The 19,050-nt window shown below is 48.3% G+C and overlaps 9 protein-coding genes across 9 annotated transcripts; 2 read left to right on the plus strand and 7 right to left on the minus strand.

The window, feature by feature from the left end:
• Positions 1–108: 108 nt before the first annotated feature.
• Positions 109–1,234, minus strand: TRV_00211 (uncharacterized protein; the record flags this gene model as incomplete). Its single annotated transcript, XM_003025525.1, has 2 exons — positions 109–1,126; positions 1,200–1,234. The coding sequence occupies 2 exons, from the start codon at positions 1,232–1,234 to the stop codon at positions 109–111; spliced, it is 1,053 nt and encodes a 350-aa protein (XP_003025571.1).
• Positions 1,235–1,763: 529 nt separating this feature from the next.
• TRV_00212 (uncharacterized protein) lies at positions 1,764–2,653 on the minus strand (the record flags this gene model as incomplete). The annotated part of the gene is made up of 2 exons (XM_003025526.1): positions 1,764–2,057; positions 2,126–2,653. The coding sequence occupies 2 exons, from the start codon at positions 2,651–2,653 to the stop codon at positions 1,764–1,766; spliced, it is 822 nt and encodes a 273-aa protein (XP_003025572.1).
• A 772-nt stretch (positions 2,654–3,425) lies between these two features.
• TRV_00213 (urease accessory protein UreD) lies at positions 3,426–4,631 on the minus strand (the record flags this gene model as incomplete). Its single annotated transcript, XM_003025527.1, has 1 exon — positions 3,426–4,631. One exon carries the CDS (start codon positions 4,629–4,631, stop codon positions 3,426–3,428), a length of 1,206 nt encoding a protein of 401 aa, XP_003025573.1.
• Positions 4,632–5,334: 703 nt separating this feature from the next.
• Positions 5,335–9,098, plus strand: TRV_00214 (uncharacterized protein; the record flags this gene model as incomplete). The annotated part of the gene is made up of 2 exons (XM_003025528.1): positions 5,335–5,863; positions 5,926–9,098. 2 exons carry the CDS (start codon positions 5,335–5,337, stop codon positions 9,096–9,098), a joined length of 3,702 nt encoding a protein of 1,233 aa, XP_003025574.1.
• Positions 9,099–10,417: 1,319 nt separating this feature from the next.
• Positions 10,418–10,951, minus strand: TRV_00215 (uncharacterized protein; the record flags this gene model as incomplete). Its single annotated transcript, XM_003025529.1, has 2 exons — positions 10,418–10,777; positions 10,853–10,951. 2 exons carry the CDS (start codon positions 10,949–10,951, stop codon positions 10,418–10,420), a joined length of 459 nt encoding a protein of 152 aa, XP_003025575.1.
• Positions 10,952–11,225: 274 nt separating this feature from the next.
• On the minus strand, positions 11,226–13,013 carry TRV_00216 (uncharacterized protein; the record flags this gene model as incomplete). Its single annotated transcript, XM_003025530.1, has 2 exons — positions 11,226–11,562; positions 11,617–13,013. 2 exons carry the CDS (start codon positions 13,011–13,013, stop codon positions 11,226–11,228), a joined length of 1,734 nt encoding a protein of 577 aa, XP_003025576.1.
• A 497-nt stretch (positions 13,014–13,510) lies between these two features.
• TRV_00217 (uncharacterized protein) lies at positions 13,511–14,443 on the plus strand (the record flags this gene model as incomplete). Its single annotated transcript, XM_003025531.1, has 1 exon — positions 13,511–14,443. The coding sequence occupies one exon, from the start codon at positions 13,511–13,513 to the stop codon at positions 14,441–14,443; it is 933 nt and encodes a 310-aa protein (XP_003025577.1).
• Positions 14,444–14,667: 224 nt separating this feature from the next.
• Positions 14,668–15,063, minus strand: TRV_00218 (uncharacterized protein; the record flags this gene model as incomplete). Its single annotated transcript, XM_003025532.1, has 1 exon — positions 14,668–15,063. One exon carries the CDS (start codon positions 15,061–15,063, stop codon positions 14,668–14,670), a length of 396 nt encoding a protein of 131 aa, XP_003025578.1.
• A 1,305-nt stretch (positions 15,064–16,368) lies between these two features.
• TRV_00219 (uncharacterized protein) lies at positions 16,369–17,853 on the minus strand (the record flags this gene model as incomplete). The annotated part of the gene is made up of 2 exons (XM_003025533.1): positions 16,369–16,944; positions 17,008–17,853. 2 exons carry the CDS (start codon positions 17,851–17,853, stop codon positions 16,369–16,371), a joined length of 1,422 nt encoding a protein of 473 aa, XP_003025579.1.
• Positions 17,854–19,050: the final 1,197 nt, after the last annotated feature.

The following is a 19,050-nucleotide window of genomic DNA, read 5'->3' on the forward strand; positions in this document are numbered from 1 at the left end:
CTAGATCCTCGCCGGTGTCTTGTGTATTTACAAAAAAGTTTAGATTATGATACCTGGAATGTCATGATAAGGATATCCTTGCATATATATACCGTGCTAGCGATCATTTTACTCTCTCTTGCTAGCCATAAGTTTTCTATACTGCTCCACGATGCTTTGTCTCTCAGTGGCTAGCTCTTCTCTTCGTCTCAAACTACCAGCAGCAGCAGGAACATCAGCAACATGGACCTTTGCACCCCCCATTCCGCGCACTTTGAATATTTCTCTGGGTTTTGCCAGTTTCTCCGGAGGGGCTTGAACAACGTCAGCCGGATTGATTGGCTTCGTAATATTTGCTCTCTTGTTCAATTTTGCCCATGGATCGTCGTCATCATCGCTACTTATGGCATGGTCGTCGCCATCGCCATCGTCAATTCCCTTCTTCTTTTTCTTCTTCTTTTTCTGTGCTAAGCTGGTTTTCTTGCTTTTCCCCTTGACACCAGCTCCGGCTTCACGCTCCCATTCCTTCCATAGATCATTAATCTCCTCCTCCTCTCCTTCAGCTTCCTCAATTGCAGCCTGACGTTTCTCTCGGAACTTTCGATCTTCTTCACGCCATTGGCTTTGTAGCCGTAACAATCTCTTCTCATGCTTTGTTTGTCGAGTGTCCCTTATTTTGCCCAACACAGCATCCTTTCCTCCCTTTGATAGCGATGCTCGTTTGGCTAATTCGGAAAATGGGAGCGCACGATCAACTCGAGCAGCAAACTCAGATATCCTTTCTCCTGGTAGAATCTTGGGAATATTAGCGTCCTTTGCGTCCGCTGCAGCCTTCGCTTTGCTATTCTTGTTTTGTGTTTTCTGCTGGTTTGTGTCATTTTGCCGTTTCCTTTTGCGACTGTTATGTTCGCTCGAGTCTAACTCCGCGTCTCGGTCTCCTTGTTTCCGCTTGCCGTTTGATTCCTGATATACTCGCATGAGCCGAGCGAAGGCCTTGGGGGTGTCATCTTGCAGCGCTTTGGTAGTAGACTTCTTCTGCTTGGGCCCTTTTTTTGTGTCTTGTCCACCTTTGGACTTTGCATCGGCTTTTTCAAGTCTAGTAGGGAGGGATTTTGCTATCGAGGTTGGTGGGAGATCATAATCGTCACTATTAACTGATGAGTACTCGAAGGTATATACGCAAAAATAGCACAGCAAAACCAGGATAAGCCTTTACTCACTGTCCGTTGCCTCGTCTCTTGTGTTTGTGAGGCATACTGAAATTCCAGTGTATTCAAATGTGGTCGTTGTTATTTCTTATTTTTATCTTTTCAACTTTTCGACCTTTGAAGATTTGAAGATTTTAGAGTTTTGGGGCTGATGCCAAGACTTTTCTTTTTTTGTTGACGTTTTTCGACTTTCGGACTTTCATTCAACGTCAGTCAAAGACGACAACGTCGATACGCTCAAGATGTCTCTCGGAATCCGAAAAGATGACACTATCGCATGGGAAAGATGCATACGGAGAATTGGGAGTTTGATCATGCCATCGGAAATATACCCAACGCAGTTTGCGTTCCTCCACATCGAGAATGCTCTGAGATACGGGGGATGAAAAGCAAAGGACATAAAGATATCGATTATCATATGTACAAAATGAATTTCAAGGTCGAAATAACTAATTGGGGATCTATTTAACATGAATGTGGGAATATGAAAAAAGAGCAATATGAAACAAGAATATTAATTAGACAAGGCTGATTCACGAGCAGCAAGCCTTGTACCATCTCTCGCTTGAAAAGCGTTTAGCAGGCAACTGGCAAAGCAGGGACGTCGGAGGCGGTCTCGCCAAGGGCAACCTCGGCAGCACGGCGACGGACGAGGCCAGGAAGAACCTTTCCACCTCCGTACTTCCACTGAGGGAGCTCCTCGCGGAGGACGGTGTTGACGTCTTCGAGAGCGTTGAGACGCTGAAGGAGGCTGGAAGTGGCAACGTTTCCTGGGCCGACGTTGAAGGTCCAAGAGACGAGAGCACCATACTGGTTCTCATTGAGGTGGACACCATCAGCGGTCTTCAAGGTGATGGTCTGCTGGGGAGCCTATAGCATTATATCACTCATTAACAACTTTATACGTCCACCCAAAGGCCATGGAAGGTTATACATACCTTGACGTCTTGGATGAGGAGCTGGGTGGCGGTATCCTCAGTGAGAGGGAATGGGAAGCCAACCTCTCCGCAGTTCTTGCTCTGGCAGAGATGGCCGTAGCCGACGGTTGGGAGGCCAACTGGGTCAGGTGCAGGAGCTGGGACGAAGCCCTCGAACTCCTTGATGAGAGCGATGGTGGCAGGGTTGACGTCTGGGCCAACACAGTCTCTGGCGGAGATCTGCATGGGAGCTGCAAGAGCAGCTGGGAGGAAGGAGATGGCAGAGATGAAGATTGCGGAACGCATTTTGATTGATGAATGGGTTGATTTGAAGGGTGGTTGAAACTGGGAGTTTGGTTGGGATTGTTGTTGTTGTTGTTTTCGTCTTTGTTGTCTTGCTTGTTTGGATATCTTCATGGACGGGTTCTGTCGAGGTTTATATAGACCTCTTCTGCCCGGCTTATTTCCTCTCAAGTCAGAGTATGTATACGAGCCGACTCTCTTGATCATCTCTCCCTTGGACCACCGTTCCCGCAGCAGGGAGTTCATTGCTACCTTTTCGAGCACCGCGACTGGCGATGCGTGATTTCAGCCTGGTGCATAAGTTGGCTTAATCCGTATTTCTGGTGACGGGAGATGGAGAGGTTGCCACATTTCGTGAAGCACAGCCTCTCATGTCCTCGAGTCTCGCTATCCCCATTGACGATCACCAAGAGCCCTACGGCCCCTTTGCCGTGTAACGCAGCGGGGATATGGACGATCCGCGTTTTGGTCCTGCCAGTCCCCTATCCACGTTGCCCCTGAGGCTCGTATAACAGAGTGATTATTCACTAATAATAGAAACATGCTGGGGCCAGCTCGGATCAACTTAATTTGAACTGCAATGAAACACTCCTTGCATAAGACTGCTACCCTATTACTCCCTTATATTAAGGTACGATGTAGTAGCCTCGAAGACTTGGTTGATTGGTTACATCCCTCGTTTTTATGGAGGCTGTACCGTCAATCATCTCGAGTTCACTTGAGGCTGACAGCGACGACGAAGCAAAGAATAGCAACATGTGTGGACGATCAGCAACTACTCAGGACCTCAACCAAAAACCTGTCGCCCTTTGGCAGCTGAGGAATGCATGAAACTACCTGGTTTTGGTGCAATTGGAAGATCTATCAATTGAGATAGCCTCGGAATCGGAATTTGCCCTTCGATATCAGCAGCCTCACAGGAAAAGAAATACGTGTCGAGGGATATGCCAATAATAGAACATAGAGAAAACAAGGAAACATGCGATAAGTATATACACAAAGAATCTACGGGTCTATTCTACAAGGAGCCGAGGGCCTCTTCGCCGAACTCACGCTGAATACTCCCTTCCGCCCTGAGCATATGGCCCAGCCAATCTCGGGCATTCTCAAAGTCTGGAGCACCAAACTTCACGAGGACAAATCCATTGCGTACTCGAGCAGCCGTCCATGTTACATTTCTGTGGCGCATCTCTGCCGGTTTTGTCGTGTCGTCGTGATTATCATATTTCTCGTTGTTATTGACATGCTCGTTCGTGTGCGTGGGATAGTACGTGGAGCTCGACGACCAATTCTGACCGCCGATCCTGGGTTGTGAAGTAAAGGCCTCCATGAAGAAGTCAGCCAGGGACTCGAACAGTGGTCCGTGGATTATCAGCGTCCCCAGTACGCCATGAGGATGAACGCGAGAGCGGACTGAGGTCTGTGACTGGGTAGAAGACATATGGCTCTCTGCCGAGCTGTCAGGATCGTTGGCATCTAGTTGCTTCTGCGCGGCTGTCTCGTTGTTCAATATCACCGCATCTCGGAGCAGCAGCCTCCTCTTCCCGGTCTTACAGTCTTCGAGCCAGACTTCATTTCTCCCGGTCCATGAATCAAAGGACCAATTCTCTCCTCTGGCGCTACGCCCTTCCGTCACCCAGTCGAGCACACAGAGGCTGCCTTTGTGGGCCGGTTTAGTGACACCTTCGTCGCCCTGCGAGCTGCCTGCAGCCTTGCTGTGGTCCCCGTGGAGCAGAGTGAATGTCTGGAACTGGTCATACCGACTATCTGCAAATGGCGCAGATGGGTCAGGCAGCAAGCACAACCCAGACTCACGGCCCAATTGGACTTTGAGGGTCTGTTTGCTCCGGTCATTATCGGTCTTGGGGATGGGTCTTTTCCTGCCACCCTGGGCCTCGGTCTTGTATATCTTGGTGCTCCCCTGTGGAGTGGTGACCACAAGCCTTCCCCTTGGCTTGACTGTCACAGAGACGTCAATGTGGTCTCCCGGAAGAAGACCACCGCCGTAGGTAAGAAGATAGAGGTGTAAATGGGGTGTGGCGGTAGCCGGGTACCTGGACTTTAATTCACCCTCGGGAGTGCGCGAGAGGAGCTTAAGAGGATAGTTGTAAGAAACGGTCGATAGAGACGGGATAGCCGGTGGAAGGACTGTGAGAACGACCTCCCCGCGGCCAGAGCTGTTGGCAAAGGCCGACGGCGCAAAGGGGGAGTTGAGAATCGGCATAGCGCCGTATCTAGGTCAGGGGCTTCCTCATCGATTGACTGCCGCCACGTAGCTAGTTCCAAGGAGCTATCAAAAGCGCACGAGCAGGCAGTCTCTGAAAAGAATAGCAATCCTTGAAGAAGCGAACCAGCAGTGATGATGGAAAAAGGTGAAGATTTGAAGCCGTTGAAGATGAAAAAGCCGGAGTTGAAGAAGTTGAAGATTATCAAAATCGCTTTTTGCGGGGGAAAACGGGAAAGATAAGCAGTTATTACCGTACCTTGTAATATTACATACGGTACACCTTATCCTGGCTTATCGTGTGGGAAATGACAGTACCTGTATGTAATAACTCATACCATACAGTAATACCGACTGCAGCCTAACTTTTTTTTTCTTGCGCGCGTTCAAGTTTATCAAAAAAACAACGTCGAGACGGCGTCAACTTCGATGAATCTCGAGGAACGAAGCGAACTGATATCTCAGATCTCCTCTGGCCTGCTGAGTTGCATCTCCCCGAGCAGCTCGCACTGTTGCCCTCCCCCACTGGCCCCTTTTCTTGCGCGGAAAGCAAAAGGCAAAACATCTAAATAGCGCGTCTCTTGAAGTTAGCTACATTACATTAAGTTGACCAGGAAGCCTTGCTAGAACAACCGTCTCACCACCGAGAATAGCGAGGTACCGCTGCAGAAGAGCCTGAATATCGATCGTGTTACCGTATACGATGGAGGCACCTGAGGAACGTGGCTCGAGTCCGCTCTCCGAGGTGGGCAGCGAGGCCGCACTTCAGGAAGACCAGGGACCGTCCAGACGACAATCAGGGCGCGTTAGACGGAAACCAGAGATATTCTCTTCGCAGACATTCAATTCGAGCCGTCCAAAGCGGAAACGACAGTCTGAAGGTCATGATAACGAAGACGACGCGTCAAATGATGAATCTGACCAGGCGCAACAAGAGGACGAAGTCGATGAGGACGAAGAGGACGATGAAAGTGAAGAAAGCGAAGGAGAGGCCGATGATGAGGACTTTAGGGCACGCAGACAGGCGAAGAAAAGGGACCCATCCAGCAGGAAACAACAGAACAAGAAGTCAAAGGCGAAGCCGGCTGCTAAGAAGCAAAAGATTATGAACGGGATATCAACAGAGCTCGCTTTGCGTCCTATCATGAATGGGCAGAAACCGAAGCCGCCAAGTAGGAAGAAGAAGCCTCGAATGAGACAGAGTGAACTCGGTGACGAGGAAGGGTTATACGGTGCGTACACCTTATTCAAAATCTTTTTTCTTTCCCCGGTGGTATTGCTAACGCGAATATAGCGGAGGTGTTTGGACGCGGTCATACTACTGAAGCTGTTGCGGCGGAATGGCTTACGAAATACGAAGAGCACAATATTAATGCAATGCGGGACCTGATCAATTTTGTCCTGAGATGCTCCGGAACCGATATCAAAGTCGAAAGCACTGATATTGAGGATGTGGACAACGTTTCCAACCGCCTCACAGACATCCAGGAAGAGTACCAGGCACAAGATATAACCGACTACCCACTTGTGTCGAAAGCAAAGAACCTCAAGTCTTTCCAGTCCGTCCTGACCAGCTTTTTTGATGACCTTATTCGGACCATTCACAGCGCCTCTATCCTCTACAGTGACCCGGCCCTCTTCGAAAATATCCAGGCGTGGATCAGTTCAATGTCATCGGCCCCTATCAGACCGTTCAGACATACCGCCACGATTATCTCCCTGACAATCATGACTACGCTCTGCCATATTGCCAAAGAGGTGTCCTCTAGCGTGTCTAACTCACGGACTCAACTCGAGACTGAGCGGAAGAAGAAATCCGCGAACAAGGGAAGAATCAGTGCCCTACAGACCAAGATCAAGGAAGGACAGAAGAGACTAGAAGCAATTGATGACATGCTTCGCGACTCCTTTGATGCAGTCTTTGTCCACCGGTACAGAGACGTCGATCCTAAAATCAGACAAGAGTGCATGGGTCTCCTAGGCCTCTGGATCAGTCTGTACAAGGACATGTTTTTTGACGGCCAGTATCTTCGATATCTCGGATGGGTACTCTCGGATACGGTAGCAGCTACCAGATCAGTTGTTATACACCAGTTGCATAAACTGTTCCAGAATAAAGATAACATTCCTGGCTTGCGAGGCTTCACTGAGCGTTTCCGGCCTAGAATAGTGGAAATGGCTGTGAGGGATGCAGAGCCTGGGGTCCGCGCTGCTACGGTGGAACTACTAGATGTTATCCGTGATGCTGGCCTTTTAGAACCTGACGATATCGACAGCATAGGCAGGCTTGTATTTGACATTGAACCACGAGTGCGCAAAGCTGCTGGAAAGTTCTTTGTTGCGAACATTGTTGATGTCTACGAATCGTCAACTGAGAGTATGGAGGAAGAGGTCAATGAATTTTTTGGTGAAGAAGATGAGGAAAATCATGATACCCCGAACCGATCCTGGATCAAGTTCAAGTGCCTTGTGGACATGTTGCAGGTATATGACGCACAAGAAACTGAACTGCACGATGAAAATGATCAGTCGACTTCTCGATACGCTCCGTTCGGCAATTCTATCGGCTCGAGATTCGTTTTAGCCACCGAATCAATTTACCCTCACTTCAAAGAGTTCGAACACTGGGAATCGTTGGCTGGATACCTTCTTTATGATCATTCGCAGATCTCTGAACCCACGGATGATAACGACACAACAGCCGCCATTAAATGCCTATATAAGCTGAACGAAGGACAGGAAACTATTCTGCTAGAGGTACTCGAGTGTGCTGTCAAATTGCATATTCAGGTAGTCTCAAAATCGGATGTAGACAAAAAAGGGAGGAAGACAAAACAGTCGGTTCAGCTGGTGGAAGAACGACTGGAGTCTATCGCACATAACTTGTCCCAGATAATACCGCGGCTACTGAATAAATTTGGTGCCGTACCAGAAGCTGCATCCCCAGTTCTTCGATTAGAACACCTTGTCAACCTCGATCTCATGCAGGAGATACAAAAGGATGCAGCCGCCTACTCTGATCTTTTGAACAATATCAATCAACAATTCTTGACACATTCTGATCAAGCGGTGCTAGCTGAGGCCACAGTCGCTTTCCTGCGTGCTCGATCATCAGATGAGCTGAAAGAGGCTATGGAAGGCAAGATTCAGGAACTCTGGGATGATACTGTTGATTCTTTGAATAATATACTGGAAAATAAAAAGGAACCTGAAAGCGTGAAGCTGCCAAAAGGTGCTCTTGCTACGCTCTCTAGCACTGTGATACGCATTTCGAACCTTGCTAGCATATCAGATTGCACTTCGACCCTGGAAACGGCACCACGACCAACCTCAAAGAAACAGAATAAACGTGCTGAAGCTCCTGTTGACTTACTTCTCTCGCTGGTCAAACGAAGCCTACGAGAAGAGGACGACGATGATGATGTGAACAAACTTGAGCAAGATATTGCTCTGAATATCTTCAAGACGTTGTTGGTCTACTTCATGTGGAAGATCCAAAACCTGACGGCAGCTGTTACCACTGGTAGCAATAAGGGCGCTTATGATGCTGAATACTTCGAGTCTCTATCTCAGAGACGCGAGTCCTTTGTTGCAACGCTCTCTGCCCTTATGCAACCACATGGCTCGGGTTTAAAACATGTTAAGCTTGCCGCTACAACAACACTGCTTGACTTACAGACAGCATTTGGCACACTTCGACATGCAGCTCCTCCTGGGAAGAATGTCACCTCTATGACTAAAGACGACCTGGCATTCCGAGTTCAAGAACTTCCCCAAGAGATCAGTCCAGAGATCCGCAATGTTCTATCTCGACTTCACGACAGCGCCGAGCAGACGTTTGCCAAAAAATCAAAACGAAAGCTTGATGTGGCGGTAGATGCCGAGCCGGCGGAGAGTGAAAGTGAAATGGATCTCAACTCCGATGACGAGGAGGGCGATGCGAGTGATGCAGATGAGAATGAGGAAGAGGCTAAACGTTCTATCCTGCTTGCTGAGCAGAGACTCTGTGAGCTTACCGGAAAGATCGTTCTCGCTATCATTGGCCGGGTGTTAGATGTGTCTGGCCCTCAGGCCGGAAAACTGAGGCGTAAGCTACTCAGAAACAAATCGCGTTTAGGCCAGAATTATAAGGAGGTCCTCTCGTATCTGGAAGACAGCCAAAAGGATGGCCCCGCAACTCGAAGACGAGTCGCACCCAAGGGCAAAGAACCGGAAGGCCAGGAAGATACTGCCGCTAACGGGGTTGCACCAAACACTCGCGGCGGGAAAATCAAGTCTACCGAACTGGTCGAGGATGATGACGAAGAGGAGGAAGATGCAATTGTCGGAGATGAAGATGATGAAGAAAACCTACGGGCCCGCGGCCTGATTGAAGACGAAGAAGAGGAACCTGCTGTTAGCGACGGCGAAGAAGAACGAGACGCAGCCTCACCCTCCCCGGATGAGGATGATATAATGGGAGATTGAGCGGGACTATCCTCTACTATCAAAATTAGAGACAGTGATGATTTTATGAACTGGGGCCCTATGCACTGGGTAAATTTCCTTGACTTCTTTTTATTCTTATACAAAGCCATTCCACCAACGGTTTGATTTACTATTAATCTGCCCGTACTTATACTTTAACTGTACTCCCCCCTGAACCTTTTTTGATTTCGAATGTTTTATACACTATTCCACGTTATAGGTACCTTGTTCTTCTACGGCGACCTCCTCCCATTGGTTTGAGAAACAGATATCCTTCCCTTTTAACTACCCCTTTGCTCCTACTAAGGTCCTACCTAGACACTTTTCATGTTACATTAATGTGCCTCCCAGCACCGACGAACGCAGACTTCTTGTTTATACATTATTTAGTATATATTCGCCCACTGGTGTGACCTATTCCTGGTGGCAAAAGGCTGCTTGCGGTGACAACTTCCATGTAAACAACAATCACACTGGTCGATGATGATTGTTATCGTAGCCAGCGAATATCTGCCAGATTTCAAAACAACAACCACTTAGTAAAGCATTTTCTAACCTGGCATTTATATACTTGTGGTGGATATTGCATATTCCAAGCTATAAATCATTCAAGATGGATGTATGTAGCCAGTGTCCCCTTCCACAGCCGTACTTCCTGTGCATCCAATGCGGAACAGACAATGCATGCCGATGCAAGGTCGTAGGCCCAACGCTTGGTGAGAAGCTCTGGCAATTGAATACAAGCATCTAGTTATATATTTGAGAGCTGACCTTCTCTCACATTCCTAGGTTTCTGGGCTGCAGTTTTGACGGCGGTATGTTGATTATGACTATACAACTAATTAGATCAGTGTCTAATGCATAACTATCTAGATCGTATGCTATCCCGCGGCGTTATTCTGCGGATGCTGTGCCACAGAGATGGGCAAGAAGTGAGACTCTGATGTTGATCACTCTCTTATTATGGATATCTAAGCTGATAGCTACTTCGGGTTGAGATAGAGTCCTGCGGACACCGGTTGATATAAACCACTCTATAAGCCGAGCAATACCCTTCTGACAAGATATAATTGATCCATGATGACTGGCCGGGGGTTATAAGCTATCATGAAGCTGTTTATGAGGAATAAAACGGCTAGGCCGGGGAAATCAAATGAATACGGCTGGATGCGTAGATGAACAACTATTAGTGAAACACAGGACAGGTTTGGTTCAATATTATTAGCAAGGAATTTTGGGGGTAACTACATACATTAATGCAAGAGAGATCAAATCAAGGTCATTCCTCTAGCCAACGGTGTCTTTGGAGACGGAAATATCTACTCTCCATCATACATGGGCCGTGACTTGCTTCCCTCCAGCCAGCGTTTACCAGCTGAATTCTCGTATATGGTACTTTTGATCTCTCTCTTGCACCAGAAACGCCCGCAGCTAGGATCGCAAAGGTCGTTTGCCAACTGGGGATTCTCCAGTATCTCCTCGTCGAGTGAGCCAGTGCATATCTCGACCTCGGCTGGTAGCCCAATGTCTCTGAAGTACAGACTTGTACCACACTTAGAACAGAATCCACGGCGTCCTTGGGCGCTGGACTCGAACTCCGTGGGCGTTCCGTTCCATTTCACAGCGGACGGATCGAAGGTGATCAAGTGGGCGATGATAGAGCCGGTTGCTTTGCGGCACTGAGTGCACCAGCAAGTGTGAGGCTGGTAGAGTCAGTCAGTATTAGAGATAATTACGTGTTGCTAGGAACATACATCTGGAGGCCAGGAGATGTCCTTTGGTACATCAATGGTGTATTGGATCTCCTTGCATAGACATCCTCCAGTGAGAGTGTTTGGTATTTGGGCGGACATTCTCGAGGTAGATATATTTCAACGATTCTAAAGGATCAAAGGGAGTTGCACCTTGTAAGGTGGTATTCGACTACTCATTTATACGGGCCAAGTTGAGATACGAGAACTAACCAAACAAGTGTCAAGGTCTTCTATTATAATATTTACAGGGCAAGTAATAATACATAATGCAATGATTAAAATAGCTATAGCCAGACCAATCTCTTTTATAACCCGGAACCAAGACCAAAAAGAAGAGCATACACTCTATCATACAGAGATATGAGCATCATCATCATCTAACTGTATCCTCTGGAGCGACTCGCCATGCACGCAAGGGGAGTCTCTGGAGTTTCATAACGGCTCCTCGGATAAAGAACCAGAAAGTGAGGGCACCAACGGCCACGCATAATATATTCGTATAGTAAAAGCCGTCACGATCAACTCGGCAAACGCCGCCTCCGGAAAGGCAACGGTTCTTGTCGGCTTCGAGAGAACAGGAGAAAGAAGTAGTGATGGGAGACTGTACTCCCTGAGGGGCCTTGGACGGAGGAACGCAGGTTGCACTGTGGAGGCTGTCGACAAGTTTAAGAACAAAATACTTCGGGAAAGTTCCTCCAAGATTCGAGACGCTAGAAAAACGGTTAGCAAACGGTTTTAATTAGTGGTTCGAAGGGCATACGTACGTCGCGAGTAATGTCATGTAAGTGCCGCCAATCGTTGGGTCGGATATCTTTGCATGGAATGCAGAGCAGGCAACGAACATGATAGTGTTCATCGAAGTGGACAACAGATGCTCGCCAATAACTGCAAACATGTACCACCCAGGGACAGCAGCACCGGGGGCGCTTGGATAAATCATGACAACAGCCTGGGCCAAGAGAGCAGCTACAAGCCGGCCTACAAATGACCAGCACCACAGCCTCATGGGAGTATATTCTGTTGACCATTTTCCAGCATAGTAACCGAGGGCAAGCTCAAACGGGAAGTCAACAAGAACGACCAGAGCCATATTATCCTGACCGAAGCCCTTATCAATAAGTTTCAAGCTCGTCACGGCCTCGTTTGCCTGGAAGCCAATTTTCGCAATCAGATGTATGATGATGATGGTCTGGATATTGCTGAGTTTCAAGATCTTCCACATGCTCTTGTATACCTCAACAATGCCGTCCCTATCCTTTGAAATTTCCTCCTTCTTGAGCACGGCCAATCCAATGGTCACGAGAAGGTATGCCCACCCCCAGAATTTCAAGTAACCACCTAGAGAGATGAGGCCTTCATTCGATGGCGTAGAGCGGAACCACGTATTAGCAAAATGCGGCGAGTTAAATGCCAAGAACACGGTGTATGATAGGAAGTGCCCGGCCGTAAGGCCGACTGTTTGGGCGGTAGAGGCAAACGCAATGTTCTGAGGTGAGATGAGAGAAATGGCCCAGCCGTCAACGGCAATATCCTGCGTTGCGCAGAGGAAGACAAGGAAAAACCACCATTTGGTAAAGCCCCATATGCCGTCTCCCCCCTTATCAGCCGCTGCAGTCATCATATTTGCAATATGGCTACCAAGATACACCATGGCCAAGCCAGAGATTGTCTGGATAGGCATGATCCAACTCTTCCGTCGTCCAAACCTCTGGCTCCAAACTGCGTCCACGATGGGACTCCATAGAAGCTTCAGCGAGTATGGGTATGAAGCGAGCGAAAACACGCCGATCTGTCCGTAGGAGAGGTTCGGCTTAAGGAGAAAAGGTACCGATCCCATGGCCAAACCCATGGGCACGCCCTGAAGGAAGTATAGCATGCATAACAGGAGAAAATTTCGTTTATCAGGCGCTGGTAGATCGTTGAAGCTGGTGCTCACGGCCGCGGCAGACTGTGGAGTCGGCGGGGGAGAGTCGTCTAGGGAGAATTCTGGTCGGTCCATCACCCTAGAGGTATGTGTCGACGTCGACTCGAGGGAGACGCCCTTCTTCCGCATCTCTATCTGCGAGTCCATCTTGCCGCCTGCGTTGGCGTGGCCGTTCGTGTGGAGGTTGAGGCTCTGCCGACTGGCTCGTTTTCTCACAGAACCGTTCTTGCGTTTCATTTGGGTCTTCTCTGTTTCGAAACCGGGTAGAACGAGAGGCAGGGTGTATGTGCACGAGAATGCAGTGAGGCTATATATCACACTAACTGGTTATCCCGGAGAATTTATGTGGAGAAGGGACAAGACATGGTTTCGTTCTGATCTATAGGAGGCAGAGAAGAGGTACAGTGGACTATATAGCACCGGGTATGGCCTAGAGAACAGGTGTCAGCATGTTTTTGAGCCGCAGACGAGGATACGAGCAGCGTCTAGTCACCATGAATAAGCCAAGTTTAGTCTGTACCCGAGTGAATCCCCCCTCCGGCGCCTATGAAGTCGCTTGCAAGCTGCAAGTTGTCCTTTTGCAGAAGAAAAATTAAAGGTTTGGAATCGCGATAGTTGCTGACTAAGCCGGTTGTTTACACTGACCTCCCGCTTTAACGACGACGAAGACGACGAGGCACAACAGACGACATCGACCATGACAAACGCCTAGATCGTGGTGTCGAAGGATGACAATGGCGGAAGAAAATCAGTCGGCGGCATTGGATGAGGAGATATCTGCTGTGCGTGAAGAAAGTAGGTCTATTCTCGGTTTTATTCGTCCTGTTGGGCCAGCTAACAGCGACCTAGTTCAAAAGCTCACGGCGCGGAGACAAGTCCTTTCAGCCAGTCTGCTGTCCAGTAGCACGGTTAGAAACAGCCTTGAGTCGCATCTCTTGAGCCAGGTCGATTCCGATACGCCGTCCGCGATCGTCGAGTCCAAGAGACACGCCGAAACAAACCACCATCGCATCGTCTTTTCGGCTACTTCATTTCCGTTCAAGGACCCATCACCTCATACAGACTCACCTGATCTTCTTGGTTTTCGGATTGATGTTAATGTTCGTGATGGGACCTTTGTGAAGCCATATTATCTACTTCTTAGACGCACAGGGGGCGATCGCAAGTTACTACAAATACATCGGCATACCATACCGGTTTTTATACCGCTGAAGCACCTGGAACAGAAATATCTCCCGATCCAGGCATCTGAGGATGGGTCTGGTGGAGGATTAAAGCCGTGGAAGCGAAAGAAGCAAAATCTCAAAGGCTTGGTGCGGGGACTGCGCCGTGAGCTTGTCGCCTGGCATCTTCGACGAGATGTTATCACTTTACTTCAGGAACAGCTGGGCATTGCTAACCTAAACTCCACCGATATACCCGCAAATACAACTGCATTTAAACTCGGAATACTATCCGTCACCGCTGCATCGATTGAAGCTAGGTACATACGCTTCCAGTGGCAGGATGGACGCATTGGCAGAGTCAAGGTGTGCAATCGGGGGCTTGTCGAAAGGGTTATTATCATAGGCGATAACGGTCGTGACAAGGTAACTGAAATGACTATCGCTGGAGGTGATACCCGTGCTGAGAGCATAGTACAACGGCTCCTTGACAGCGAAACGTGATTGCCTAAGTTTATTGCTCATTTTTCCAGGCCATACTGAACGGGGGATGTTTATCTTAATCAAACCGACAAGTCAACGGAAGAGAACATCAATGGCAAGTTTGACATGATATTAATGAACACCTAATTTGGCTGTGTTTATTATATACATTGTCGGACTAGGATATCCCCCAACATAAACAAAAACTGCACCATGTGCTTGTCGTCAAAGAAATTGTGGTCGGCTCAGAATTGGAATTCCTCCATCCGCTTGGTAGTTGGCTTATAGCAGTCGGTCCGGAAGGAGCTGATCTTGTTGTCCATACCGATCTGGCCAAGGTCGCTAACACGAATATTGCGGCACCAGCTCTGACCAAGGTCACCGGTACAGCCAAGGCCATTGAATGGGACGAAGCAACAGCGGGTGTGGTGCGTTGGGTCATCAGAGTACCATTCGATGGATGAAATCTTGTTGTTAAGGTCACCAACGCTGTGGCAGGCGCTGCCAGAACCGCCTGGTCCGCCGGCAGTGAACTTCGGGCCCTCAGAGTTCCGGAGCTGATAGGCATTCAAACGCCAGGCGCCGGCGGAAGACGCAAAGACGAGGGCGACAACCGCGGCTATGGAGGATGTGACTTTCATTTTGCGTAGGTTTTCTGCATATGCATAGTGTTAGGAACCTGCTTGTATACCTGGGAAAGGGTACAGGTCAAGGGCTTACAGCTGGTCTGTTTGGCAGAGATATATTAGTTGTTGTGTGAGGCTGGAGGAATTGGGGAATAGCTTGCTGTTTTACGACCAGGCTGGTGACATCAAGCCAGGCTTTTTATACCCGAACTCGACCATATCATTACAAATTCATGGCTTTAACAGCGTTGATCACGTTCTATCTCATCCAGAACCAATTGGCCAAACAATGCCTTCAACGCAACAGCTTGACTGCTTTTCGACCTCGGGGCTTTCTCGACTATCGAGCTCCATTTCGTATTTCCCAAAGCTACCCTCGGAGTAACATTATGACTATATTGCGGGTATACAGAAGCAATAGACAACTATTATATATCCAAACTGAAGAGTCGGTCGAATTATTCAGATGCCACTGGGGATGGTCCACGGGAAGTCAATTAGTTATATCCGTTCCAGCACACGAGCTCGTATTTGCCAAAGATATCCAATGCTCCTCTTTGTATGTCGACTGATCCCACGTGTGCGATAGCTCGCTGCGAATATATCTATTTACAACGTCCTACTTGGGTTGGATTGAATATTTTATTGGAGTGCTGCTTGAACACCCACAATCATCTCGTATTAAGGCTGGCAATCCCCACGCTCGGGTTGAGACGGTTATATTTAGTTCAAAGATCGTTGGATTAGGTGATATCTCCGGGAGTTCCGGATCGACATGATTGTCAGTGATCTGTCTCTCACATTTTTTGGCAATAATATATTACATTGACTGTAAAGGTATGCATATATCTTCTTTATTACCAGACGCAAAGGCATCAAATGACGAACCCTCCGAAAACAGAGATAGCCTCTATCCATTTCGGGGATTGACAACCACCCGAGGCTGGGACGCCGGTAAGCCGGCCCGGTCCCCAAGCTTCAGGGTGCGAGAAGAACTTGGTCGTCGGAGATTTGGGCCCTAAAGCTCGACTTGAGATGCCCCTGCATTACGCAAGAGCTGGATGCTGGACTTCAAGGTCGACAAACGTCTGGCATGAAGATATGATACACGGGAAGACCTATTACATTTTGACCATTTGCTGCAAATGGAAGCTCTGCAAATACGACGGTACGAGGAGTCAAGCGTCAAAAACACACCATGAAGCAAACGAGTTGGAGAAGACCGTTCGGAAGTGGCGGAAGGATATATACCCAGCCAAGGTCATCTAGACTCTGGCTTATACCTTTCATCATCTACTTCCTTCTCAAGGGATGCAACATTTAGTTTTCAAGAGTGAGGCCATCGTATTCGCCTTCGCTGAATGATATCGTGGGCAAAGGGCCATAAGTCAGCCTGGTCTCGTCCTCCAGCTGCCTTCTCGCAATGCCTTCCTCTAGTGCCCATCTGTAGATAAGCCCCTGCTTCTTACCATCTAGCCAAGCCAACACTATCTTAGTTTCTTCCTGCTTTCGCTTTTCAAGGTCGCTCAAAGCTTCACTGTTCTTCCTTGCGAGTTCGATAGAGTCGAGTTCCATGTCTTGCAGTGACTCTTGAAAAGCCCTTGCTTGCCTATCCCTCAGGACTTTTATTTTCGATTGATGTAGTGCGTCAAGTGTAGCTAGTTCGTGATAGCTTTGGAAAAGCCGGTTTCGTTTTTGGTCGGTATACTCGCGCGGTTGGAGGCTGGCGTAGAAGTCGTTTTTGTCGGATGACAGGCTAGGCGGCGGTGTACTGAAGTATGCTTCCATATGTCGTATACTAGTCTGGAGAGATTGTTTCTCACGTTGTAGTTCCGCAACAAGTGATAGTTCGGCAACGAGGTCTCTTTCTTCAATCTTGGCTGCTTTTGCAGTATTCTTTGCTTTTTGTTAGTAGGTTGTTCTCCAACCTTGAAAAGGTCTTGCTTAGGGACGACTTGCCCGAGACTCAAGCGCAGCTTCATTTTCCTGGTTCTGTTTCCGTCTTACTTCAATAAGGGCATCATGTTTTGTTTTAATAGAGTTTATGATTTTACTCTGGAATTCTAGATGCCTTCGCTTTTGACTTTCATGTATATCTCGTAAAGTCGTCAAGATCGAGCATGATAGGCTTCGAGCGACGGACTCCATATCGATTGGTTCTTCGAGCTTGGGAATCTCTAAATGAACCGGGGACGGAGATTCGGACGAAGGGGCAACTTCTATTCTGGCTTCTACCGTATAATCTTGTCGAAATATCTGTGAAGGGATAAGAGGAGATGAGGATCCGGACGGTAGAGCATTGGGCACGGACAAACGTTTTTCAAAATAAGGGAATCGGGATAGTATCGACTGCCTAAAGCCAGACGTAAACCGATGATCTTGGTAATACGAGGCGTCGAACGAGTGTCTGCTTGGGGTAGGGCTGATTATAGGAAGTTTCTGATGTGTCTTTCCCTCATTGCATGTACTCAGACAGGTTGCCATCGACGAAACGGAATGAGCACCACTAGGTAATCTTTGAGTTGAGGACGACACTGATGAAGGGATGGTGACTTGACTGGGTGACATCAGCGTTGACGGTGTCGGTGTCGAAGAATCATACGATTCAGAGGCAATCTCCAGCCTCCCCTTTGACTCTTCACTATCATCCTTGATTGTCAAACCAATATCCAGTGCCTTCTGTCGAAGAGCTGTGAGTTCTTCTTCTTCCATCTTCTCTGATAGCTGAAGTACGTAAGTACGGTAGTTTGGCTCATGTAGCAGGGTATCTGAGTTGGCCGTTGGGAATCCCTCTTGGTTTGCCATGGCAGGCAGCTCCTTTAAAGGGAGACAAATTCAATTATTTTCTCCCTTTCTGATCTGGAGATGATGTAGAAGTGGATGTAGACGAAAGGAGGAGTATATTATACGACAGTGTCAATCCCAACATGAAAACCGGCAGAAGCACCTAACCCGTAAGCGAGAATTATCTGCCTGAAACACGGAAGAATAACCTGCTGATTGTTGATCAGGTCCCACTTGTATTTATGGCGGAGCAGAGCTGTATAGGTAGGTTATTACGTTTTTGGAGGAGATGGCGAGTCAAACCCCGAGTGACGCCAGCAGGAGATCTCCCTTGCATAAGAAATAAGATAAAGGGCCAACTCAGGAGCAGTTATACACCTGACACATGCTGGAGCCGCACAGGCGAACCGATCTCAGATATATAGAATCCCGCGTAAGTTCAATATGCACGTCATGGGTGGCTCCCTGGTTCGGTACTGGCGGAAGGGCCACTCTCTAGTTTGATGATTAAGCTCCGTACCATATAGTTATTGCCCGGCCAAAGGTAAAATCAACCGTCCTGATGTAAAGACAGGCTGAGGCTGGAGGCGAGTGAATGAATGAAATCTTCTTGATGATTGCATTCCCTCTTTCCCCCTCCTGCTGCTTCAACTCCCATGTCCACATGCAAATACCCGCCAGGTTGCCTTTTTCCTATGCGTATCTCTCTCTCTCTTTTTTCTTTTTTTTCCGTTCCTTTAACCCTTTACCTTGCTGGCGACGGAGGAGGCATACTTAGGCCGCCGCTTATCATGTGATAGGGAAAATATCTACCCAACCGCCCTCCTCACACCGCCAGAGTGATGCATGAACGTCTTAGAGAGGGCAACATGGAGGCGACAGGGTGGCATTCGCCCGATAAGCCTTCCAGGGCGTCTCTTTCTGCCCGCATCCTTCGCCGTGTCGACCGGTGGTTTGTACCTCCAAGTTCGTTGTGTGGGACGCAGCATTCACCCGTTGTAGATGCATCTGAAACATGCTTAGACCGCTATCAATCAAGTCGTTCAAAGGCGAAGAGGGAGAAGCACTAAAGTAACTGCCTCGCTGTAAGATCGTCCAAAGTGCCAGGCTAAGTTGCTAGATGTAACGGCAACCGGGCTGGCTGTTGATTGTTGGCAAGTCAGTACACGGTATAGTGATGTAGATATATCAAAACAGGGTGTCCTGCGAGTGGGGGGA

This window comes from Trichophyton verrucosum (genome assembly GCF_000151505.1).
Source record: "Trichophyton verrucosum HKI 0517 chromosome Unknown contig00019_1.f1.exp, whole genome shotgun sequence".
Taxonomy (NCBI): domain Eukaryota; kingdom Fungi; phylum Ascomycota; class Eurotiomycetes; order Onygenales; family Arthrodermataceae; genus Trichophyton; species Trichophyton verrucosum.